The 27,763-nt window shown below is 42.0% G+C and overlaps 1 protein-coding gene across 1 annotated transcript in view; it reads right to left on the minus strand.

The window, feature by feature from the left end:
* Positions 1-201: 201 nt before the first annotated feature.
* Positions 202-27,763, minus strand: part of LOC144602464 (astacin-like metalloendopeptidase) — a 77,078-nt gene continuing 49,516 nt past the window's right edge. Inside the window, 6 exon segments of the mRNA XM_078415610.1 lie at positions 202-324; positions 327-608; positions 6,036-6,145; positions 6,243-6,465; positions 15,778-15,896; positions 24,640-24,764. Coding sequence (XP_078271736.1) covers positions 202-324; positions 327-608; positions 6,036-6,145; positions 6,243-6,465; positions 15,778-15,896; positions 24,640-24,764 — 982 coding nt within the window.

A 27,763-nucleotide genomic window follows, 5' to 3' on the forward strand; every position in this document is an offset into this window, starting at 1 on the left:
CTCATAATTTTAGGATTGGAGAATTGCTTACAATTATGGCCAAACTAAAAGCTGAGGTGATTTCTGCTGTAGATGGTCTGAATTAGGAAGAGGAATACAAACTATTCGTTTTGAACCATGATTCGTTTTGAACTGTGGAACAGAGCTGATTTAATGGTAGACACTCACTGTCAAACCTATTTGAGAATGACCTGCTTGGTATCAAAGGATTCCTGGTATCTGAATTTGTAGATTTGTAAAGTAAAACACATTTAAAGGTGATAGAAAACATTTAATGGAGATAAGTAATGAAAAAAACTTGCATGAAAGGATGGAAAAATACTCAAATTCATTTCTGTAACAACAATCATCTCAATATGCCTTTCTTTCAAATACTTACTGAAGAAACTCCTGTAAGAAACCCTAAATCCATATTTATATCGAGACTGAACTTGATGAAATTCCATCACAATTGCACGCCCAGAGGTGGTGATATTTATTGCATGTGGCGATTGTTCACAGTATTTTGTTGTACGACGTGGAGGATTTTGTGCAGGGTCATGAATGATTAGATAATTTTCACATTTTTTTGTCTTTTGAATATTCAGTTCTTGAATTTTCAAGGTGTACTGTTCAATTAAAAATGCAAAGAGAAAATGCCAATTTTTAACCAAGATTTTACTTAAAGATAAGCACAATATGACAAGTTCAAGTAAGATTTAAGCTATGTTGTGTTAATATATTGGGAGAGTGGAATGAATATTGACAGATGTTACAGGTTAGTTAATAATTCCTTATGTTAATATCATGGAGCAGATATGAAATGCTGAAAAATAATCATTGTAAACACTGGAATTACAAAGGCATTGGTCAATTAATTAAAAATGACAAGCCTGCATTTTCTACCCTGATTGTTAACAACAATAGACAATAGACAATTGGTGCAGGAGTAGGCCATTCGGCCCTTCGAGCCAGCACCGCCATTCAATGTGATCATGGCTGATCATTCTTAATCAGTACCCCGTTCCTGCCTTCTTCCCATACCTCTGACTCCGCTATCCTTAAGAGCTCTATCTAGCTCTCTCTTGAATGCATTCAGAGAATTGGCCTCCATTGCCTTCTGAGGCAGAGAATTCCACAGATTCACAACTCTCTGACTGAAAAAGTTTTTCCTCATCTCCGTTCTAAATGGCCTACCCCTTATTCTTAAACTGTGGCCCCTTGTTCTGAACTCCCCCAACATTGGGAACATGTTTCCTGCCTCTAATGTGTCGAACCCCTTAATAATCTTATACGTTTCGATAAGATCCCCTCTCATCCTTCTAAATTCCAGTGTATACAAGCCGAGTCGCTCCAGTCTTTCAACATATGACAGTCCTGCCATTCCGGGAATTAACCTAGTAAACCTATGCTGCACGCCCTCAACAGCTAATACACTCTGCAGTAATATATCCCATGGCCATTCATGGTGATGTTATTCTGTTACATCATTAGGGTGGTTTTGAGAAAAGATTCTCAAGGTTTTGGCACCTGGAAGTATGGATGCTGATAGAAGAAAACATTAACGTGTGTTGCAGAAGGGACTAATAAATAAAATATGCCTGCTCCTCACTACTTCAGTATTGCTGATATTGCAAACAGAACCTCAGGGTTCTGGACCAAAAGAATTGAAGGAAGTGGTGACTGAAGGAGCATGACCAATAGACAGTGTTACAAATACCTACAACCAACTGACAAAACATCAACCACCTCGGACATTAGTCCTCAGAAATGCCAGGAGAGCTCTTGCTTCATCAATGCACCTTGTGGCATTTGTAGCTCTGTGGCTGCTGCAAAACTATCCATTGATCCCACCCTTCCAATGCAACTGCAAGTTTGTGAGGCAAAGGCAAAGCACATGACTTATCAACTCTGTGGTGGTCTGAGTTCCAAAGTAAGGGATCAGAAGGAGCATCTATTAAATACATCATCATCTTTAAAACCTGGAAATTAAAGTGCAATGTTTACAAAACTTAGCTGCAATATTTACAAGTTTATAGCTGATGTTTGCACCAAACAATTCTGTGAACAATGCTTTCACAGTGTCACTCACGAAAGTAGCTGAGATTCCAAGATTCCATTACTTATTGTCAGATTCTTCAGCCCCATCCACAATGCCACTGTGTTCATCCACTGCTTTTATGAAGAGTTTCAGGAAACTTACAAAACTCATGAACATATTAAACTTCTAACTTCTTTTTAATATTAGTATAAATGACTTATGAACGTGTTGAAACTGCAAACTTAAGAACAAAGAAAATCAAAAATAGGCCATTTGCCAGCCTGTTTCATTAAACAGGATCATGGTTTAGCTTTCACTTGAGTTCCACTTTCTTGCACTAATCTAATTTCCTTTGATTCCCGTATTAGTTGAAAATTTATTGATGTCTGGTTTAAATATACTCAGTTACTAAGCCTCTGTAGCCCTCTTTGAATTACAAAGATTATTGTCTGGGTGAAGCACTTTCTTCTCATCTCTGTCCTGAATGACCAACTTCTTATTTTGGGACTGTGGATCCAGAGAGGCATTTATGTGGCCTCTCTCTATTCCCCTGAAGCCTTTTGGCATTTTCTCCCAATTCACTGTGCTTCCACTTTTTGTGTCATCAGTACACTTGGATACTTGAGCCCTCATCCAAATCATTGACACCCTGCTACACACAGGTCCCACACAGGTCCCACTTGGAAAATATAAACCAATGAATTAAGATAAGAGAAGAAGTAGGCAACTCAGTCCCCAAACCTGTTCTACAATTTAATAAGATCATGGCTGATTGGATTGTAAACTCAGTCCATATTCCTCTCTATCCGCAGTAATCTTTCATTCACTTAGTTATCGAGACGCATCGTGCACTGCCTTAAAAATATTGAGTCATGGGGTTTTACTTGTACATCTGCCAATCTAGTCCACTGTATTCAATGTTCATGCTGTGGCCTCCTTTGCTTTGGAGAAATTAAACACAGAAGTGACCTTGAGTGACCAGTTGCCTGGCATTTTAATGCACCATCCCACTCTCAGTCTGAATCCTCTCTGACTTCCTGCACAGCTGCAACAAGGCTCAATGCAATCCCTAGGAATGACACCTCACCTTCAGTCTGGGCACATTGCAGCCCGTAGGAATCAATATTGAATTGTCCAACATCAAATAACTTACTCGGTCTTTCTGCTTGAATCAGAACTCCTCATTTGCACTGCCATTCTCTCCCTCTTTTTATTTTCAGTTTATATTCTGGTCTGCTTAGCAGATCCCAGTAGGGCACACTATACAACATTAGCCAGACATCATAATATTAGCAATACATTTCACAAAGGAGTTTCATTTATTGGCTGCACACCATTTCACATTACAGATACTCCTTTTATTGCACTTTGCTACCTTGTTATTTACTCTTAACTTGCTTTTTCTCTTTGTCAATGGTCATAATTGATCTTCAACCCAAAACATTCATTGGTTTCTCGTTCCATTGATGTTGCTTAATAGACAGAGTTCTTCCAGGCTTCCAGAAAGCCATCTCAATACTAGCATTTATTTCAAGAGGGCTTGTATACAAAAACAGGAATGTAATGCCGAGGCTCTATAAGATGCTGGCAAGGCCGCATTTGGAATATTGTGAGCAATTTTGGGCACCATATTTGAGGAAGGATGTGCTGGCTCTGCAGAGGGTCCAGAGGTTTACAAGAATGATACCAGGAATTAGTAGATTAACCGATGATGAGCGTTTGTTGGCATTGGGCCTGTACTCGCTGGGGTTTAGAAGAATAAGGGCGGAGCTCATTGAAACATACAGAATAGTGAATAGTTTGGATAGAGTGGATGTGAAGAGGATGTTTCCACTAGTGGGAGAGTCTAGGATTAGAGGTGATAGCCTCAGAATTAAAGTACATTCCTTTAGGAAGGAGACGAAGAGAAATGTCTTTAGTCAGAGGGTGGTGAATCTGTGGAATTCTTTGCCACAGAAGGTTGTGTAGGCCAAGTCAGTGGATATTTTTAAGGCAGAGATAGATAGATTCTTGATTAGTACAGGTGGGAGAGGTTATGGGGCTAAGGGAGGAGAATGGAGTTAGGAGAGATAGATCAGGCATGATTGAATGGCAAGGTAGACTTGATGCGCCAAATGGCATAATTCTACTTCAATCATTTATGACCTTTCTAATTTTGTAACTGTATTTCTGGATCACTGTCTGAAAAGTTTCTTGGGACTCAAGTCATTCTCATTCCATGGCCAATAATTGAGAAAGAGCCACTACACCCATTCTTGCATCATCATTGACTTATTGTAAATATATTCTATATATTTATGGTGAAAGCAGGGCATTTATATTTCTGCATAGCATAAAGTGCAATTTATCAAATATGTATAATATGTATAAATGTAGCAATTGCATGCATTTTTTTTACATCTTTGCACATTACAGATGTAGACTATAATGTGCTACATCTGTAACAGTATATTATAGTCTCATGAGAGATTATAATTTATATTATATACATTACTCCATAAAGTACACAAGTTACAATTTTTATTACATAGTTTCATGAGTCCAGAATAAAATGATTGTGACCTTCTAAATGTTCAGAATCAGAATAACCTTTATTGTCATCCAAAAAAACAAGTCTTTTGGACGAAATTCCATTACCCACAGTCTAACAATAAGAGCAATAAAAATATACAATAACACACACAATCACAAACCAACACAAAACAAAACAAAAAGAAACATCCATCACAGTGAGTCTCCTCCAGTCACCTTCTCACTGTGATGGAAGGCCAGAATGTCCTTTCTCTTCCCCTGCCGTCTTCTCCCGCAGTCAGGCTGTGGAACTTGCCACGTCGGGACGGTCGGGGCCCACGACATTGAAGCCCCCGCCGGGCGGAGAAAATCCCACGGCCAGTTCTAGGCCGCGCCGGACGGTGAAAGGTCCGATTCGGGGCGGGCGAAGATGCTGCCGGAGCTCCCGATGTCAGCCCCCACCCAGGGGCCTGCGAGCTTCTGATATCCACGCGGCCCGCGGCCGAAGCCTCCGAAGGCGAGTTGTAGCTGCACTCGCAGCGCCACCACAGCCTCCGAAGGCAGCCAGCTCCGCTGTTGGTGAGTACAGTCATCTGCGAACCAGAGCCCAGGTGGTCCCAGGTGGAGGCTGCCAGCTTCAGGTGTTTGGCTGATGGTATTCCACAACCGGAACGGAGACACGACCCAGAAAAAAAAGTCGGGTCTCCGTTCGGAAGAGACAATTTTTCAGTTCCCCCACACATAGTACACAACCACAAAAAAACACTACATCACATTTAAACACTACAATTAATACAAAAAACAACAAAAATCACAAAAGACAAACGGACTGCAGGTGAGCCGCAGCTGCTGCGCAGCGCCACCATTTTATTTAATGGCAAATGCTATTCCTAAAAAAGTTTAAAATGTAATATTATATAATTAATTCTGATTCAAACAGTTTGTTCATGTGATAACATGATGACGGTATTAGCATTATTGACAGTGCTTACTGACATAGTGCACATATTCAGGTCCAATCCTATCATGAAAACAAATAATTTACAGGAATTGAACATGTTTAAAATAATTGTAATTTTTCCCAGTGTGAGATACAAGTGTTCCGTTTGTCAGAAAGCATCAAATTTGTCTATTTAAAAAAAATCAGGTCAGTAGGCAGTTAAAATTGAGAATGCCGATTAATGTACAGAATTTACCCATTTCTTTTGCTGCCATCTTTAGTTGATGGATTCTACAGTAACTGAGGGGCAGCTTTAAGCAAACATTCAATTTAGGCATAATTACACTCGACACCTAGAAGGCGGTTTTGTTAATTTGTGGCTTTGTTAATTCTCTTTTGGTTCAACAAGTGAAATGTATACTCCTGTCACCGTATATGGAAAATCAATTTGCTGAAAACAGTTCCTTCTGAAATCTGCTCTAAAGTAAAATTACCCTACTCCATGGCCATACTTAGCAAAAGAGCTCTTTGAAAATCAAATGTTTCAGTAAATTAATTTCAGACCTGGTACTTCATTCTGGCGAGCAGGACCCAAAAGCAGTGCGTGTTCCTATAGGGGCTGGATATGGCTGTAAAGGTTCCTTTTCTGAGAGACTTCATATACCCACACACAACTAGAAGAATATAGTATAAAATAAGATTACCATCTATAAAGATACACAACTACAATTTGAATTGAGAACACAATTATATGCACTTTAAGAATATTACCGAATTTATAATTAGCAGTGAAACCAGGTGCAGGTAATCTTCTGGTTGAGCTGAATGTAATAAGTAACTCATTGAATGATGACAGAGCAGCTGGATTTTCTGCACCACAAGATGGTCTTACAAGGGTTTTTGCAAGTGCAGTTGCACCATCGTAAACTGTCACACGATCACCAATGCAAGCTGCTAATTCTTTTATCGCAAATGAAGAGAATTCCAAAAGGATCTAAATTAAAAAAAATAATGCAATCATGTAAGCAAGGCCAACAGTCTTTACTGGGAGTAAATATTAGAGATTTGGCATAATTCATCGAAGCATGAACCTCTTTTCTGCAAATATACAAAATAATTATTAAAAAAATTATAAATGGGATGCCACAGTCATTGACAAGGCCAACAACTATTGCTGATGAAAAGCTCACAATAGGACACAAAGTGCTGGAGTAACTCAGCGGGTCAGGCATCCTTGGAGAACATGGATAAGGGAAGTTTCAGGTTGGGGCTCTTCACAATGATGAAAAATTGATCGTTAGCTGTCTTTCTGAATCTCTGTAGTTCATGTGGCAAAGGCATCCCCATGATGCTATCAGAATTTCAGTGATAAAAAAAATGAAAGACATTTTAGCTTACATTTCCGTGCACCCTCATCCTTTAGGTAGTAATTAGGTAAAATCCTGATGAATTCTTGCAGGGCATTTTTGACATGGGTTACAATGAAACGAGAATGTGCTGATGGCAGAATGAGTGAATATTGGTGCTGGGAAACTAATCCAATGGATTTCTTGGTGCTGGATATTGATTGCAAATGCTATTGAAGCAGCAATCTTCCAGGGAAGTTCAGGCATACCTTGACTCCAAGTTATAGATGGGATTGGGTTTGGGGATTCAGGAGGAGAGTGATTCACTATAGAAAACCTGGTCTCAAATAAAACTTATAACCCCATTCTGGAATCTGGTCTTGTGAGGTTTTAGTCATTGGTAACACCCAAGATATTGATAATGGCAATATGATGATAATTATGTTGTTGACTACCTAGGAAAGACAATGCTGGGGTAACTCAGCAAGTCAGGGAAAATCTCTGGAAAGCAGGGATAGGTGACAATTTCAATCAGAACCCTTCTTCAGTCTGAATGCAGTGATGAGGAAAGAAAGCTAAGAAAGTGGAGGGACAGGATAAAACATGGCAGGTCATAGGTGAACACAGGCAAGAGGAGGGTAATAGGCAGATGGTTGGACAGAGGACAGATGAACACACACAAGGTGTGACAGAAAAGGATTTGTGAGACAAGCATTGTGATGTCTGAGGACTGACGAGGTGCGAATTGAGTAGCATGGGGAAGGAATATAGGTGAAAGAGAAGGGGAGGGAAGGTGCTGGACTCAGCGGGGAAGGACCTTTTGTAGGAGTTACCTAAAATTGGAGAATTCAATGTTCATACCATTCATAGCCAAGCAGAATATGATCTGCTGTTCCTCCAGTTTGTATGTGGCCTCACTCTGGCAATTGAGGAGATCCAGGACAGAAAAGTCAGTATGGGAAGGGGTTAAAATGGTTAGCAAGGAGGTGTTCCCACAGGCTGGATAGACTGAACGCAAGTGATCGGCAAAGCAGTTGCCAAGTCTATGCTTGGTCCCGCCACTGTACAGGCAGCCACATTGGGAGCACCAGATCCAGTACTAGGTTGGAGGAGGTACATGTGAACCTCTATCTCACTTTGAAAGACTATTAGGGTCCCTGGATGGCGATGCAAATAGGTGTTGCATCTCCTGCATTTGTAGGCTTAAGGACACAGGGAGGGGTGATTTGGATGGGAAGGGATGAGTGAACCAAGGAGTTGAGTAGTTCCTGCGGAAGGATGAAAGGGGTAAAGAATGGAGGACATGACGGGTAGTGGGATTGTTGCAGGTGCCAGAAATGTCAGAGGATGATGTGTGGGATGCAGAGACTAGTGGGCAAAAGGCAAGGTCTAAGGGAACCTTGGTTCCCTAGATCCTGACTCTTATACTCAATGTCCCATTCTATGAAAACAAGCATACCCTATGGTTTTTTTAGCACATGGTGTGTTGCCACTTTCAGGTAGTTATAATCTAGAGCCCAAGATCCCAATGTACATCAATGCTGTTAAACATCATGCCATTTATTGTATATTTTCCCCATTTGACCTCCCAAAGTGCAACACCTCACTTGCTCGGATTGATCTCTATCTGCCATTTTTCTGCCCATTTCTGTTGCTGATCTATATTATGCTCTATACTTCGACAGCTTTCCTCACTGTCTGCCATCTCAACAATTTTGATGTAATCTGCAAGCTTACTAAGACATCCCTATTGCTTTGGAATCTTTTGGTAATAGGTCAACAAATCTATTCTTCTATTGCCTGCTTGCTATTGGGGTGACTAAAGTACAATCTCACCAGAATGCTTGGATCATTCTTATTTCAAAGCTCAACCCATATTGCCTCAGTGGACAAACCCTCCAATAGGTCCCTTCCGAGTGCAGCCATGACAGTCTCCCCGATTAGTAGCACAACTCCTCCAACTTACCTCCCTTTCGGTCATGTCTAAAACCCCAGAATATTGAGCCGCCAGTCTTGTTTCCCTCACAACCACATTTCTGCAAAGACTACATCATAGTTCCAAGCACTCATCCAGGTACTAGGGTAATTTACTTTCCCCACAGTACCACTTACATTGAAATAAATACACTTTTCTGTCCATCAACAACACCATATTTCAACACTTATCTGTTTTTCCTTTGATACTTACTGGTTCTAACCTCCTTCCTCCCATCACTCCTTTCAATTTCTGACCACCTACTCTGGTTCTCACAACCCCCACTCTGCCTATCTTGTTTAAGCCCTCCTGAGTAGCACAAGCAAACTCCCCTAGAAGGAATTGGTCCCCCCTCCAGTTCAGGTGCCTCTTGTACGTCACCTCTGCCCTAGATGAGATCCTAACAGTCTAAAAAAAATCGGAATCCTTGTCCCAATACTTGAGCCACGCATTCATCTGTCACATCTTCCTACTCCGAGTAATCCGGAGATCGCTACCATCTTTTTAATTTTCTGCTTAACTTCCTATATTCACTCGCAGGATCTCATCCCTTTTCCTACCCATGTCATTTGTGCCAATATGCACAACCTCCAGCTGCTCCCCCTCGAGAATGTTCAACAGCCGCTCAGGGCCATCCTGGACCCCAGCACCAAGGTGGCAACCATCCTGGAGACTTGTTTGCTGCCACAGAATTCCCTGTTTACTGGCTAAACTAATTAATCTCCTATCACTATTGTTGTGCGGGACAACCTTTCCCCACAGCACCTCAGATACAGGCTCCATGCCACAAACCTGACTACTGCTGCTCTCCCCTGATCAGCCATCTCTCTTCTCCCAACCCCCCATGGTAGCCAAAGAGGCATACCCGTTGATAAGGGGAATAGCCACAGATATGCCTCTTATACTCCAGTGCACTGTTTACTCCCTTTCCTGGTGGTCATCCATCTACTTTCTGCCTGTACCCTGGGCATGGCCACCTCATTGTGATTCCTGTCTATGATCTCTTCAGTCTCCCTGGTAATCCTGAAGTGATCCAAACTTTAGTTTAGTTTAGGGAAACAGACTCTACGGCCCATCCACACTGACCAGCAATCCCCACACATTAACACTATCCTACACACACTAGGGACAATTTATATTTATACCAAGCCAATTAATCTACAAACCTGTTCGTCTTTGGAGTGTGGGAGGAAACCGAAGATCTCAGAGAAAACCCATGCAGTCACAGGAAGAACGACCAAATTCTGTACAGACAGCACCCGTAGTCGGGATTGAAACCGCCTCTCAGGCGCTGTAAGGCAGCAACTCTATCGCTGCACCACTGTGTCATCCTATAACGGCAGCCATTGTTGTTCCAGCTCCTTAATGTAGTCTGTAATGAACGGTAGCTGGACACATCTTCCCCATGTGTAGTCCTCAAGGACACTGGAAGTCTCCTTGACTTCCTATATCCTGTAGGAACATACATGAGCCATCTTTACTGCACTAGATCAAGGAAAGGGGAATAAAGTCACTTATTCCACCATCACCTGCTACATCAAAGCCTCTCACACCAAAACATCTCAGTCCATAGAACCATTCTGTATAGCTACCTTCCTTTTATGCACTCTCTAAGAAGCAGTCAATGAAGGATACTAACTGCTTTCAGCTTGTCCACCTGAAGCTCAGCTCGTTAACTGTGGGGCCTCAGTAACTGTCTGGCCCATTTTAAGCCCACTCTTCTGCAACTGCTTTCAGCTTGTCCAACTGAAACCCACCTTAGCTCATTAACTGTGTCCAGGAGCTCAGTCTCGCAATTGGACAATGTCAGGGGGTTAATTCTCACTACTGGAATGTTACATACTTGTTTGGAACAAGGATGTAATGACACCTGTATATGCTGTGGCTCTTGCAAAAAAACAGATTTAATAACATTGGGAAACTTCTTGGTCAGTATGCAGCCCGTAATAATTTTGTCACTGATGTTTTTGCAGTAGTAATTTGTTGGGTTGGTTACTCGTGCTTTTTGGGGATGCCTGGACAATGATCCAGATTAATTGCATTGTGCTGTTTTATTTGGCTAGTGGTCTAAATAGTTCTAAAGCACTAATCTTCAACATTATAGTGGAATCCTGCATTTTTAGCCACTTAATATCAAGTAGAGTTAAACAATTTTGCTGGCTCTAGTGAAATTTGACACTATAGAAAGGATTTATCATCTACTGAGAACTTTTGTGTTTTGCAAATACTTCATATTTTTCTTCGCACTGACTGGAAGGATGAGGATGTTCATTGATCTCTTCCTCCCATTAACAACTTAATACGGGATATGACAGAACTACAATGCTTTGATCTGATTGGTTGATTATGATGTTGTCAGGTTCAATTTTAGCACAAGTTAATGAAGTGTGTGTGGAGGACCATTTTGGCACCAGTGACCACAGTTCGATTAGGTTTAAGAGTTATGGATAGAGATGGAGAGGGTCCACGTTTTAACATGATCAACTGGGGTAAAGCCAACTTTGAGGGTATAAGAGGCAGTCTAGCTCAAGTTGATTGGAGCAGGTTATTTGAGGGGAAAGGAACATCGGTCAAGTGGTATGTTTTTAAAAGTGTACTGAAGAAAGCTGAGGATGTGTATGTCCTTGTTAGAGTGAAGGGCAAAGCAGGCAAACGTAAGGAAGCTTGGCTGACGTGGGAAATTGAGATGTTAGTCAAAAACAAGAATGATGCATGGGACAGGTATAGGCAGCTGGGATCAAGTGCATCCCTGGAGGAGTTTCGAGAACTAAGGAGTAAACCAAAAAAAGGAAATCAAAAGGGCAAAGAGGGACAAGGAGATAGCTCTGGAGTGTAGCATTAAGGACAAGATTTTATAAATACATAAGGGGGAAAAGGGTAATTAGAGAGCGAGTGGGACCTCAGGAATCAAAACGGTCACCTCTATGTGGAGCCACAGGAGATGGGCAAGGTACTAAATGAGTATTTCTCCTCTGTATTTACCAAGGAGAAAGACAGTATGATGGAGGAAATTGGAGCAGTCACTGGAAGTGTCTTGAGAGCAGTCAGGGTTACCGTCGAAGAAGTACTGAAAGTACTGTTGCGTTTGAAGGTAGACAAATCTACAGATCAGATATATCCGAGGACATTGCGGGAAACTAGAGTGGAAATTGTGGGAGACCTGGTTGAAATTTACTAGTCGTCCTTAAGTACAGGAGAGGTGCCGGAAGACTGGAGGGTGGCAAATGTTGTGCCTCTTTTCAAGAAGGGCTGCAGGGAAAATGCTGGGAACTATAGGCCAGTGACCTTAACATCTGCAGTTGGTAAGTTACTGGAGAGTATTCTGAGGGATAGGTTCTTCAAGCATTTGGATGGGCAAGGGCTGATTAGGGATAGTCAGTAAGGTTTTGTATGTGAAAGGTGGTGCCTCACAAATCTGATTGATTTTTTGTTTGAAGACATGACCAAAAAGGTTGATGAGGGTAGAGCTGTGTACATGGACTTCGGTAAGACGTTTGACAAGGTTCCGCATGGTAGACTGCTCTGAAAGGTTAGTTCGCATGGGATCCAAGGAGAGATAGCCAAATAGATAGCAAATTGGGTCCATGGAAGGAAGCAGAGGGTGATGGTAGAATGTTCCTTCTCGGACTGGAGGCCTGTGGCTAGTGGTGTGCCTCAGTGTTCGGTATTGGGCTCATTACTCTTTTTTCATCTACATCAATGATTTGGATGAGAACATACAGGGCAAGATTAGAAAGTTAGTGGTTTCGCAGATAGTGAGGATGGTTGCGAAAGATTGCAGCAAAATCTGGATCAATTGGTCAGGTGGGCGGAGGAATGGTTGACGGAATTTAATGCAGAAAAGTGTGAGGTCTTGCATTTTGGAATGTCGAACAAGGGCAGGACCTACACACTAAATGGTAGGCCTCTGGGTAGTGTTGTAGAGCAGAGGGATCTAGGAATACAGGTGCATGGTTCCTTGAAGGTCGAGTCACAGGTAGATAAAAAGGTGGTCAAAAAGGCTTTTGGCACATTGGCCTTCATCAGTCAGAGGTAGACACAAAATGTTGGAGTAACTCAGCGGGTCAGGCAGCATCTCGGGAGAGAAGAAATGGGTGACGTTTCGGGTCGAGACCCTTCGTCAGACTGAAGAAGGATCTTGACCCAAAACGTCACCCATTCCTTCTCTCCCGAGATGCTGCCTGACCCCCTGAGTTACTCCAGCATTTTGTGTCTATCTTCGATTTTAACCAGCATCTGCAGTTTTTTTTCTACACATAGAAGTTGTGAGGTCATGTTGCAGTTGTATAATACCGCATTTAGAATATTGTGTTCAGTTCTGGGCACCATGTTATAGAAAAGATATTGTCAAGCTGGAAAGGGTTCAGAAAAGATTTACAGATGTTGCCAGGACTGGAGGATGTGAGCTATTGGGAGAGGTTGAGTAGGCTGGGTCTCTATTCTATGGAGCGCAGGAGGATGAGGGGAGATCTTATAGAGGTATACACAATCATGAGAGGAATAGATCAGGTAGATGCACGGAGTCTTTTGCCCAGAGTAGTGGAATCGAGGACCTGTGGACATAGGTTCAAGGTGAAGGGGAAATGATGTAATAGGAATCCGAGGGGTAGCTTTTTCACATAGGGTGGTGGGTGTATGGAACAAGCTGCCAGAGGAGGGAGTTGAGGCTGGGACTATCCCATCGTTTAAGAAACAGTTAGACAGGTATATGGATAGGACAGGTTTGGAGGGATATGGACCCAGCTCAGGCAAGTGGGACTAGTGTAGCTGGGACATTGCTGGCGGTGTGGGTGAGTTGGGCCAAAGGGCCTGATTCCACACTGTATCACTCTATGACGCTAAAGAGGACATCTCAGATGTTCTAGAGTGGAAAGTCTCATCTTGTGAACATTTGGGGTGGAGATCGCATAATTGTGAGTAAAGGGTGGTGTTCTTGCAAGAGCAGGGGGAGGAAGCATATTCAAGTTAATTATAGAAGTCAGTGGGTTTATAGTAGATATCGGTCAATAGTTTGTCCCCTGTGATGGAGACAGAAAAATCGAGGACGGGGAGAGAAATGCCAGAGATAGTCCAAGTGAATTTGAGGGCAGGGTGAATTGTCTCTTCCGAACGGAGACCCGACCTTTGTTTTCTGGGTCGTGTCTCCGTTCCCGCTGCAGCCTACCATCAGCCAAACACCTGGAGCTGGCGACCTCCAGCTGGGACTCTGGTACGCAGAGCCCGCGGACTGTACTCGCCACCAGCGGAGCTGGCTGCCATCGGAGGCTGTGGTGGTGCTGCGAGTGCGGCTGCGACTCGCCTTCGGCTGCGGGGATATCGGAAGCTCGCAGGCCCTGCCCTGGGTGGGGGCCAACATCGGGAGCTCCGGCAGCGGCAGCTTCTTCGCCCGCCCCGAATCGCGGGGCTTGGGTCGGCCCGCTGCGAATCTTTCACTGGAACCGGCCGCGGGATTTTCTCCGCCCGGCGGGGGCTTCAATGTCAGGAGCCCCGACGTGGAAAGTTCCACAGCCTGACCGCGGGAGAAGGCGGCAGGGGAAGAGAAAAGACATTCTGGCCTTCCATCACAGTGAGGAGGTGACTGGAGGAGACTCACTGTGATGGATGTTTATTTGTTTTAGTTTTGTGTTGGTTTGTGATTGTGTGTGTTTATTGCATTTTTTATTGCTCTTATTGTTGGACTGTGGGTAACGGAATTTCGTCCAAAAGACTTGTTTTTTTGGATGACAATAAAGGTTATTCTGATTCTGAAAAAAAAGTGAATTTGAGGGCAGGGTGCAAGTTAGTGGCAATGTTGATGAAATCAATGTTCTGCTGGAGGAGCAGAAAGAATTGGTGGATTTTAGCATGCTGCTTAACATGCTTACAAACCCTGTGTTGTAGACATACCACATGTTTTAATTCATTGAAGGGATGTGGGCTTTGTCGGCTGTGCCAGCATTTAATTGCCTATCCATAATTGCCTTTGAGAAGGTGGTGGTGAACCATTGCAGTCGCCAGGTAAGCGTGTTTAAATGCAAGTCAAACCTTGCTCTTAAACTGCTAAAACTGTCATGGCATTGTTGTTCAAGCACATACATTTTCCCATTGACAGGGGAATATATCAATTGGCATAAATGTATGCGGCTCCCCATATTAATTAAACACCTCTGTGCCTAGAGAAACCTTAAGGTTAAAATCAACAGGAGAGGGAATGTGTGGATTATGGTAAGTAACTCTGCAGATTATAATTGTTGGTTCTTGCTGGGTTCATGGCTTAAATTTCACTTGATCACTGAAAAGTAGAGGTTGCTAAATATATTCATTACATGTAATTATTTATCTTACCAAGTCATATGCAGCGATGTCACAAACTTGCTTGTTACGTGGAATATAAATACTTGTCTTGCTTACATTCTCTGAGTATATATCATTTCCCATTTTACTATCTCTCTCTTCCTATTTTTTATGACCCTTCTTTTCATTCATTCTCTCTAAATGCCCCTTGTGTTTTCAGATCAATAATGTTATGCTGCTCCAGTGATCCAATGAATTGCTGCCATTGAGTCCTATCTCATTGATATAATTTGTCTTTTTCCTGTTCTTTTCAGATCTCAATACAGCTCGATAAAATTATTGGAAACGATATAGAACTGCAAAGGCAGCCAAATGTATTCTCCTTCAAAGGTCAATCATTTTTTCCCTTCTTCCTATATTATTAGATGAATAAAACCCCTTCACATTCCAATGGGTGGTCTATATGATCCCATTTGGGAATACCTGATGTAATTGGACCTTTACTTTCCATAAGGGATCCAGTCTGGAAAAATTAGTTGAGAGGAAAGGTAACAATTTTCGATTTTCTAGTACTGTTGGGACTCATTGTGAAAAGTGGAAACAAATTGAAAGAAAATGTACTTAAAGATGTCTGTGAATATTTCTTTCGGTCTTCTTTTGGTTAAAGAAATGCTACTTATGATGGCCCCTTTCCAGTTGAGTGTTTACATACCTTGTATTTGTGTTTTGATCTAATTATCCACTTGCAGTCAGCATTGTTGGGATAGTTCAATGGGAAATTTGGGGAGGTGAAACTTCCAGACATCTCAATTAACATATTTCCACATGTAACTGGAAAAAAATTTGAAAAGGGGAATTTTGATACCCCATATCACAAACATGCATTACAAATTTATTACAAATGTCTTGGCTAGAATCAATTAATGTGCATCTAGGATAGAAAAGAAAGATGGTAGTATTATAGACTACGGAGCTCCAATCCCCCCATCAATTTGATTTACTTCACTGTTCAAATTATTCTTATTTGTTTACATTTCTGTTTTAAATTGTATTAAATGGTCTCCTCCAGTCTCAGCTGTACAATAAATCTATTTCTGACAGTCTCAAAGCCATCAAAATGTCATGAGGGAATATTGAACCAAGCTGAAGTCCTGAGATGACCACATAGACGCCCATAGATTGTGGCAAGGTTGACATGCTATAATCAGCCACCAAGTGAAGATGGGCAGTGTGCCCCTGCCTAATGAGTTCAATGCAATCTATGTAGGAAAATAACTGCAGATGCTGGTACAAATCGAAGGTATCACAAAATGCTGGAGTAACTCAGCAGGTCAGACAGCATTTCTGGAGAGAAGGAATGGGTGACGTTTCAGGTCGAGACCCTTCTTCAGACTGATATCAGGGGGGGCGGGACAAATAATGGATATAGGTGGAGACAGGAAGACAGTGGGAGAACTGGGAAGGGGGAGTGGAAGAGAGGGACAGAGGAACTATCTAAAGTTAGAGAACTGAATGTTCATACCACTGGGCTGTAAGCTGCCCAAGCGAAATATGAGGTGTTGTTCCTCCAATTTGAGGTGGGCCTCACTATGACAGTGGAGGAGGCCCATGACAGAAAGGTCAGACTGGGAGTTGGAGGGGGAGTTGAAGTGCTCAGTCACTGGGAGATCAGGTTGGTTAAGGCAGACTGAGCGAAGGTGCTGAGCGAAATGATCGCCAAGCCTGCGTTTGGTCTCGCCGATGTAGAGAAGTTGACATCTGGAACAGAGGATACAATAGATGAGGTTGGAGGAAGTGCAGGTGAACCTCTGTCTCACCTGGAAAGACTGTTTGGGTCTATGAATGGAGTCGAAAAGGGAGGTAAAGTGCCAGGTGTTGCATCTCCTGCGGTTGCAGGGGAAAGTGCCTGGGGAGGGGTTGGTTTGTGTAGGAAGGGACGAATGGACCAGGGAGTTACCAAGGGAACGGTCTCTGTGGAAAGCAGAAAGAGGAGGAGAAGGGAAGATGTGGCCAGTAGTGGGATCCCATTGAAGGTGACGGAAATGTTGGAGGATAATTTGTTGTATACGCTGGCTGATGGCGTGGAAGGTGAGGACAAGGGGGATTCTGTCCTTGTTACGAATGGGGGGAGGGGGAGTAAGAGCAGAGCTGCAGGATATAAAGGAGGCCCCAGTGAGAGCCTCATCTATAATGGAAGAGGGGAAGCTCCGTTTCCTAAAGAATGAGGACATCTCTGATGCCCTCGTGTGAAACACCTCATCCTGGGCGCAGATGCGGCGTTGACGGAGGAATTGGGAGTAGGGGATAGACTTTTTGAAGGAGACAGGGTTGGAAGAAGTTGTAGTCCAGATAGCTGTGGGAGTCAGTGGGTTTGTAGTAGATGTCAGTCACTAGTCTGTCTCCTGTGATGGAGATGGTAAGATCCAGAAATGGTAGGGAGATGTCGGAGATGGTCCAAGTATATTTAAGAGCAGGATGGAAATTAGTGGTGAAATGTATGAAGTCAGTGAGTTCTGCATGGGTACAAGAGGTAGCACCAATGCAGTCGTCAATATAGCGGAGGTAGAGTTCAGGGATGGGGCCAGTGTACGTCTGGAATAGGGATTGTTTGACGTACCGGACAAAGAGGCAGGCATAGCTTGGGCCCATGTAAGTGCCCATAGCTACGCCTCGGGTTTGGAGGAAGTAGGAGGAGTCAAAGGAGAAGTTGTTGAGGGAAAGAACCAGCTCTGCTAGGCGGAGGAGAGTGTTAGTAGATGGAGATTGGCTGGTTCTACGGTCAGGGAAGAAACGGAGGGCTTCAAAACCATCCTTGTGGGGGATGGAGGTGTAGAGTGACTGGACATCCATGGTAAAGATGAGGGAGTGGGGGCCTGGAAACCAGAAGTTATTGAGAAGACGGAGAGCATGTGAGGTGTCTTGCTATGACATCTATGCTTACTTTGACTAGGTCGGTGGAATGACATAATCTGCCCCGACAGCCTTGGGGACACCTGCTTTCATGGTCGCTGTGACAGATGTCAGATCAGCATTCCTGAGAGTGTAACTGCAGAGAGCAACTGCCCCAGATGTCCTCCTCAGGTCCTGGCTGGAATAACCGGCAAGAGTACTCACAGATAAATTTATCCTATACGTGCTCTATTTTAAGGTCCCCACCTACTTTAAGAAGATCACTATCATACAGCCAAAGAAAAACAAGGTAGTGTGCCTTAATGATTATTGTCCAGTGGCTCTGACATTCACCATTGTGAAGTGCTTCAAGAGGCTGGTGATGGTACACATTAACACCAGCCTCCCAGCCAGCATTGATCCAGTGCAGTTTGCCTACTGTCATAGCAGGTCCTCGGCAGACGCCATCTCTCTCGCCTTGAACTCCTCTCCATAACAAGGGCAGCCTCGTAAGATGCCTATTTCTGACTAATCCCAACCAAACTCATCTCTAAACTTCTGGACTTGGGAGTCAGCACCCATTTCTATCGCTGGAACCGTGACTTTCTGACCCATGGATCATAATCAGTGAGGATAGGTGACAAAACATCCTCCACAATAATTCTCACACAAGGAATGCGTTCTCAGCCCCTTACTATGTTTCCTACATACTCAAACCTGTGCAGCCAAATTCTGTTTTGATTCCATTTTACAAGTTTGCAGATGACACTGTGGTGGGCTGGATCTCGATCAATGATGAGATGTAGTGGGATTGAATACAAGGAGAATATAGTTTTGTAATATGGTCTCAAGGCAACAACCTCTTCCTCAATGTCAACAACACCATTATTGACTTTAGGAAAATAACTGCAGATGCTGGTACAAATCGAAGGTATCCAGTCTGAAGAAGGGTCTCGACCCAAAACGTCACTCATTCCTTCTCTCCAGAGATGCTGCCTGACTGCTGAGTTACTCCAGCATTTTGTGATACCTATTGACTTTAGGAAGCGAGGTAGAGTAGATGTTCCAATCAGCATCAATGGTGCCGAAATAGAAATGGTAAAGAGCTTCAAATTCCAAAATATCACCAAGGCCCAAATATCACCAACAATTTGTTCTGGATGAACCACATTCAACCTATCACAACAAAAGCACACCAATGCCTCTATTTTCTCTGAAAACTTTAGACGTTCAACATGTCTCCAACATCTCTTACCAACTTCTACTGATGGTGCACAGTAATACCAGCCTCCCGGCCAGCCTTAATCCACTACAGTTTGCCTACTGATGCAGCAGTTCCATGGCAGATGCTATAGAAAGCATATTTTCACATTGCATCACAGGTTGGTTTGGGAAATTGCAGAATTGTGATGCAGCCTAGTCCATCACAAAGGCAAGCCACCATTGACTCAATCTACAGTACTATCTCTGATAGAAGCCAACAGAACTGTTTTCACCAAGTTTTTCTCTCTTCTCCTCTCCTGACAAGCAGAAGAAAAAAAGCTTGAAACCACCTACCACCAGATTCAGCATTAGCTTCTTTCCTGTTGCTATCAGGCTACTGAACAAACCTCCTAGAAGCTAGGATCTTCCAACCTACTCATTATGGGCACTGGAGTTTTTCCTCTAACTGTAACACTACAACGCTGTAATACTATATTCTGCATTATTGTAATTTTCTTTCTGCACTACCTGTTGTACTGATTTATGGCTTGATTAAACATATGTATAGTATATTTTGATTTGACTGGATAGCATGCAAACTAAAGCTTTTCACTGCATCTTGGTACGTGACAATAATAAACCAATATTGTAACTACAGGCCACATTTCCAAGCTAGAGAAGCAACATTCTCATTTCCAACACCCCAACCCCATCAGGATCTCCCAAGAACCTGTCCCATTCTACATCCTATGTCAATTATCTTTGATTTCAGTCCCAATCTTAACAATGTCACAATACAGAAGTACTGTACTATCCTCCTAATAAAATTCCTATTTGCAAACAAGCAGAAAATTTTACTGGTTAATGGTGGAATTTTGTCCGCATGCACACAAATTCACAGTGAATGGGAGAATGTTAAGAAGCAATGTTTGATGGGACAAACTGGGCAACAATGCTGCAGAACAAAGTTTAAAAAGGTGTAGTTGAATTTTATAGGAGCACCTTGAAGATTTATATTTCATTTCTCAATGCCCAGCAATGTTGCGCCTTACACACAGTGGTCAGATGAAACACATTACATGCAGGATCTGGCACATGGAAGATATCACTGACCTTCCTGTTTTAGGAGCATGTTATAGATGACATATCAAGGGCTAGTTGGAAAGAAGGAATATATCTGGTATAAAGAAAGCAAGATGGGGACAGTGCTAGACTTAGCAAGGGTCAGGTGCTTCAATGAGTGGAATAATGCTTCATGGGTACCAGAGAGACTCGCTTGGCCTGTATAATTATCTTTTTATTTGTATTTGAGTCCAGTTTAAAAAAAACCCACATGTTTAATTGTTTTTAAGAAGGTGGGACTGAGTTCCTTTTTTAGTTTATTATTATTGTCACGTGTACAGAGATACCATGAAAAGCTTTACAAGCGAACCAGTCAAACAAAGAAGACTATATATGAATACTATCAAGCCATCCATAGTGCACAGATAAAGGATACAATTTTTAGGGCAAAGATATAACATGAAAGTTTAAAGGTTGCCAATAAGATAGATGGGAGGTCAGGACCATACTCTAACTGATGCGAGAACTGTTCAGTGGCCTGATAACACTCGCAAGAAACTATTCCAGAATCTGGAGGTATGCATTTTCAAATTTTGTATTTCCTGTCTGGTGGGTGAGGGGAAAAGAGGGAGTAACTGGGGTCAGACTGGTCTTTGATTATCCTGATGGCCTTGCCGAGGCAGCATTAAATGTAGATGGAATCAATAGAAGGGAGGCTGGTTTGGATGATGGTCTGCGCTATGGCCACAATCTCTGCAATTTCTTGTGGTCTTGGATGATACATCCCAAGAAGATACTTTCTACGGCACATCTGTAGAAGTGTTGAGTGTTGTTGGAGACATGCCAAACTTCTTAAGCCTTCTAAGGAATAGAAGCATTGGTGTGCTTTCTTGGCCATGGCTTCGATGTGGCTAGTCCAGGACTAATGGTTGGTGATATTAATTCTTAGGAACTTGAAGTCAATCACTATTTCCTTTGACTTGATGACATTGAGGGGGAGGTTGTTGTCTTGGCACCAAATTACAAGGTTCTCAATCAGCTTTCTGTACTCAGTCTCGTCATTATTTGATATTCGGCCCGCTACGGTGCTGTCATCTGCAAACTTGTAGATTGAGTTCGATTGGTATTTGGCTGCACAATCGTGAGTGCATAAGGAGCATAGTAGGTTCTGAGAATGCATCCTTGTTGGCACCACTGTTGAGAATTATCATGGAGGATGATTTGTCATCTATCCTCACTGATTGTGGTCAGTGGGTCAGGAAGTAGACGATCCAGTTTCATAGGTTCCAGTTCCAGTTGCTGACACCGAGTTCCATGGGTTTGGAGATGAGCATGGTTACGATAATGATATTGACAACAGAGCTATAGTCGATAAATAGGAATCTGATGTAGATGTCCTTCTTATCCAAGGGTTCCAGGGATGAGTGTAGAACCAGGAAGATGGTATCAACTTCAGCCCTGTTATGCAGTGGATCAAGGCTGCTTGGTAGGTTGGAGTTAATGTATGCCATAACAAGCCACTTGAAGCACTTCATAATGGTGGATGTCAAAGCCACTGGACAGTAATCATTAAGGCATGAGATCTTGCTTTTCTGGTCTTCTTGAAGCAAGTGGGTATCTCAGAACGGAGCAGGTTAAAGATGTTTGTAAATACTCCCTGCTCTTGGACAATGTTTGGACCCAGATTTACTACCATTGGCACCTGTTAATCAAACCCCTCTCACCTGCATCCACCTATCACTTGCCAGGTTTTGTCCTTCCCCAACTCCTTTTTACCAGCTTTCTCCCCTACTACAATCTGTCTGAACAAAGGTCCCGACCTAAAACATAATCTGTCCATTCCTTCTCCAGATACTGGAGATACTCCAGATACTCTACCAGATTCTAACATTTGCAATTTTGTGTGCCTCTGACTCTTGCTTTATGAGCTGCTTCATTTGCACAGGAGTTGCAAATGGAATTGAACATTGTGTAATATTCAGCTGGAGTTAAGAAAATTTGAGGGCTTTTGTCTCCCTAAGCAAAATAGTGAAAGTGAGTGAGGGAGGTGGTGATTTTTAAATGTTGCAGTTCATGGGAAACTATAGAAAAAAGAGGAACAGTTGAGAAGAAATGAAGAGCACATTGATACCATTTGGTGCAGGATAGAAATGTATATGAGCTCTTAGAGCTGGATAGAGCTCGTAAGGATAGCGGAGTCAGGGGGTATGGGGAGAAGGCAGGAATGGGGTACTGATTGAGAATGATCAGCCATGATCACATTGAATGGCAGTGCTGGCTCGAAGGGCCGAATGGCCTCCTCCTGCACCTATTGTCTATTGTCTATATTTTTTTCCATAAGAGTGACATTATAGAATTTCCTCTATCAAGGCTTCTAAAAAATCCAAATACTTCTGGATTTATTCACCCTACTTAGAATTACCAACTGACATCAAATGTTGCATCTCTAAAGAGGATATCCTTGGTAGGGTACAAACCATTTGCATTTACACCTTACAGAAGAACATTCATATTACATATCACTGAACATAATGTCGATGCTGTTTTTCTTTAACAATCACAAAGTTTTGTTTCTCCACGTCAAATTTGCTTCCACATTTTCCCCCAATTCCTTCTGGTGAGTTGTAAATAAATGTTCTGATTTTACTAAAGCTCACCAAAATTTAACTTCTATACAGTGCTCTCCAAATGTTTGGGACAAAGACATTTATTTATTTGAGATTTGTAATAGAAAAAATCATGTGGTTGAAAAGCACATTGTCAGATTTTAATAAAGGCCATTTTTATACATTTTGGTTTCACCATGTAGAAATTACAGCTGTGTTTATATATAGTCCCCCATATGCACCATAATGTTTAGGACACATGGCTTCACAGGCATTTGTAATTGTTCAGGTGTGTTTAATTGCCTCCTTAATGCAGGTATAAGAGCGCTCTCAGCACCGAGTCTTCCCTCCAGTCTTTCCATCACCTTTGGAAACTTTTATTGCTGTTTTTCAACATGAGGACCAAAGTTGCGCCAATGAAAGTCAAAGAAGCCATTGTGAGACTGAGAAACAAGAATAAAACTGTTAGAGACATCAGCCAAACCTTAGGCTTACCAAAATCAACTGTTTGGAACATCATTAAGAAGAAAGAGAGCACTGGTGAGCTCACTAATCACAAAGGGACTGGCAGGTCAAGGAAGACCTAGACAGCTGATGACAGAAGAATTCTCTCTATAATAAAGAAAAATCCCCAAACACCTGTCCGACAGATCAGAAACACTCTTCAGCAGTCAGGTGTGGATTTGTCAATGACCACTATCCGCAGAAGACTTCATGAACAGAAATACAGAGGCTACACTGCAAGGTGCAAACCACTGGTTAGCTGCAAAAATAGGATAGCCAGGTTACAGTTTGCCAAGAAGTACTTAAAAGAGCAACAATAGTTCTGGAAAAAAGTCTTGTGGACAGATGAGATGAAGATGAACTTATATCAGAGTGATGGCAAGAGCAAAGTATGGAGGAGAGAAGGAACTGCCCAAGATCAAATGCATACCACTTCAACATGGTGGTGGGGGTGTTATGGCCTGGGCATGTACCAGCTGAAGGTACTGGCTCACTTATCTTCATTGATGATACAACTGCTGATGGTGGTAGCATAATGAATTCTGAAGTGTACAGACACATCCTATCTGCTCAAGTTCAAACAAATGCCTCAAAACTCATTGGGTGGCAGTTCATTCTACAGCAAGACAATGATCCCAAGCATACTGCTAAAGTACCAAATGAGTTTTTCAAATCTAAAAAATGGTAAATTCTTGAGTGGCCAAGTCAATCACCTGATCTGAACCCAATTGAGCATGACTTTTATATGTTGAAGAGAAAACTGAAGGGGACTAGCCCCCAAAACAAACATAAGCTAAAGATGGCTGCAATACAGGCCTGGTAGAGCATCACGAGAGAAAACACCCAGCAACTAGTGATGTTCATGAATCGCAGACTTCAAGTAGTCATTGCATGCAAAAGAAATGCAACAAAATACTAAACAAGACTACTTTCATTTACATGACATTGCTGTGTCCCAAACATTATGGTGCCCTGAAATGAGGGGACTATGTATAAACACTGCAGTAATTTCTACGTGGTGAAACCAAAATGTATAAAAATGGCCTTTATTAAAATCTGGCAATGTGCAGTTTAATCACATGTGATTTTTTCTATTACAAATCTCAAACTGTGGAGTACAGAGGCAAATAAATAAATGATGGGTCTTTGTCCCAACCATTATGGAGGGCACTGTATATGCTCCCTGCAAGCTGCCAGATTCCATGAAATTTGCCTTCTTCAATAGTATAAGATCATTTCTACTTTAATTATTGTTGCTTATCCAAAGGTCACAAAGATAATCTTAAATATATTATAAATATTACACATACCACAGTCATACAGTTTGTTAATCTTATAAACATCTATGGTGGAAAGGCCTAAATACTGTCCTAGTACAACCGTTGGATCTGGCTTTGGTACCATTGTAATCGTTCCTTTTTTGGCAAAAGCGGTTCTGCAATAAAGAATAATAAAATTATCTTGGTATCACTTGATTTGTGTTTGATGGTCAGTAGCTGAATTTTTTATTTTATTTTTGGATGGTTGTATGAAAAAAAAAAATCGGGGAGATGGACTTGAATGGTCATCTATTTTGAATGTTCGCAGGGTAAATCAAAGTATATTCTAATTGTCATATTCTGCAACTAATAGTGAAACAAAAGTTACAGAGAGCACCATAAAAGACTCTGGATGCCAATCTAAGCTCACCATTAATCACATCTTCCCATTTCCACGGCTTCCGCAGAGACCGCTCTCTGTAATTCCTTGGTTCACTCATTTTTTCCCACCCAAGCCGCACCCTCCCCAGGTCCTTTCTTCTACAACTGTATAATTATCAGTATTGAGAAGAAAAAACTATGATTGTTGGAAATCAGAGAACTGCTGATTATCTAAAATTGTTAAACTCAAGATTGAATGCAGAGGGCATAAGTAGTCAGCAGATGAGTTGCTTTTCCTTAATCTTGTTTGAAATTGTTTAGAACAGTGGGGATCGGAATAGGATTGGGTTTGACAATTAAGAATAGTTAACTAGAAGTTTACAGTCTCCCAAATGTAGCAGAATCACATGAAAGTTAATGTATTGCATTTACTGCACAAAGCGGCAAAACTCAGTTAATCATGGCATGCTTAGGAGTTTGGTTCCCAAAGGTAATCATGCACCCGAGGTTAAACAAGGTACTAGAGATGCTGGTTATAATAAACAAAACAAAAAGACACAAAGTGCAGAAAGACACAAATTTAGCAGGTCAGGCAGCATCGCTGGAGAACATGGATAAGTGACGTTTTGGGTTGGAACAGTTCTTCTCACTGATAAGTTAAATGCTGTACATTTGGTCAGTGGTTGAGACTGTTACTACAAGTCAGGAAGTTACATTGATCAAGAAGGGAACATTGGAGGAGTCATAAGCCTTGAATTTGCTCAGCTGTGGTAACCCATGAGAAAAGCAGTGCAAAAAGGATGAGCAAACTGACCACAGTACCCTGTACCAGTGGCTGTTCAAATTATGGGGGCAAAATGGAATATAACAGTGACAGTGATCTGTATAGATAGAGATAGTTGGCAGTACCCTCAATATTTATGAGCATGGAGTCCAGACGGTTAGTGTTGCTAGGGTTAATGTTAGTTCCTTAGGAAGTGAGAGCTACCCAGCTATTGGGATCCTTGTTGGAACTAATGACATTGTAGGACTAAGGAGGTTCAGCTGAGTGAGTATGACATGTTGGTGCCTAAATAAATAAACCTCATGTGTGTAATGATCTTGGGGTTATTACCTTCACTCACTATGTATAAATTGGCATGGAATTGATAAAACTAGTGACTTGAACATGTAGCCCAGTGATATGTGAGAAAGTGTTTTCACTTCATGAGACACTGGAACCAGCAATAGGAAAAGAGGACCGTCACCTAATTCATGCGGTGGTCAGCGGTGGTCACTAGCCTGACATATTAAATTACTATGTCTATAGAGAGGACATCAAACTAAATTTGCAGAAGAGGGGTAGAAATAAGTATTTGGGTTCAAGAAAAAAAAAAGTAATAATGTACGAACAGTAACCATGGTGTAATGCAAAGGGACAGAGCATACAAAGATACAAACATGGCAGCAAAAAAGGTCAAAGTAGGGACGTCAAATTTATAGGCTATTATAACATATAACAACTACAGCATGGAAACAGGCCTGTCCGGCCCTACCAGTCCACGCCGACCATTCTCCCTGACCTAGTCTCATCTACCTGCACTCAGACCATAACCCTCCAATCCCCTCCTATCCATATACCTATCCAATTTACTCTTAAATAATAAAATCGAGCCAGCCTCCACCACTTCCACCGGAAGCCCATTCCATACAGCCACAACCCTCTGAGTAAAGAAGTTCCCCCTCATGTTACCCCTAAACCTTTGTCCCTCAATTCTGAAGCTATGTCCCCTTGTTGGAATCTTCCCCACTCTCAAAGGGAAAAGCCTACCCACGTCAACTCTGTCCGTCCCTCTCAAAATTTTAAAAACCTCTATCAAGTCCCCCCTCAACCTTCTACGCTCCAAAGAATAAAGACCCAACCTATTCAACCTCTCTCTGTAGCCTAAGTGCTGAAACCCAGGCAACATTCTAGTAAATCTCCTCTGTACCCTCTCCATTTTGTCGACATCCTTCCTATAATTTGGCGACCAGAACTGCACACCATACTCCAGATTCGGCCTCACCAATGCCCTGTACAATTTCAACATTACATCCCAACTTCTATACTCGATGCTCTGAATGCATAAAGCATTCTCATTAATATTATTTAATTCATTACATAATCTGATATAAATGCCTTTAATCAAATGGTTCCATGGTGAACAAGGTTGGGAATAGAATATTCTGGGAGTAGTTGACTTTCAGATGGACATAGACAATGGAGAAAGAGGTAGGATTGCTCTGATAGTGAAGGTAGCTGAAGCGAAATGTGCTACATTTACTGGTTCTCGCACCACAAATTTTGTTTGACATATGCTTCATATATAAATAAAATGTACAAAGAATCAACTTGTCAAAAGATTTCCACAAGTATCAACTATCTCTCCTTTATTTCTTATTATCATTTAACATTACTGTAGATGGGCTATTGCATGCTAGCCAATCGTCGTGTTTGTTAATAGTAGTCCCGCCTAGTACGTGCTTTATAATATTAAGAACTCGCCTACGTCAGGCAGTAGATGGTAGGAGCTTGGTGCTGTAAAGTACTGCAGGTCCTATGCTGTATGTGCTTCAATAAAATGATGCGTTGTATCTTAGCATGTACTTAAGTACTTTGTTACATGGTGTCAGAGTCAACTCGGACCTACTCCGCTGCGTTTATCGGGTTTTATTTTCTTTATTTAGTTTGCGCCTCTGTTATCTCCATTATGGCTAATTTGTGTTATCGCCCGGACCCTCTGATCTTTGATTTAGACATTGCTGAATGTTGGCG

The sequence above is a fragment of the Rhinoraja longicauda genome, chromosome 18, assembly GCF_053455715.1.
Source record: "Rhinoraja longicauda isolate Sanriku21f chromosome 18, sRhiLon1.1, whole genome shotgun sequence".
NCBI classification, from domain to species: domain Eukaryota; kingdom Metazoa; phylum Chordata; class Chondrichthyes; order Rajiformes; family Arhynchobatidae; genus Rhinoraja; species Rhinoraja longicauda.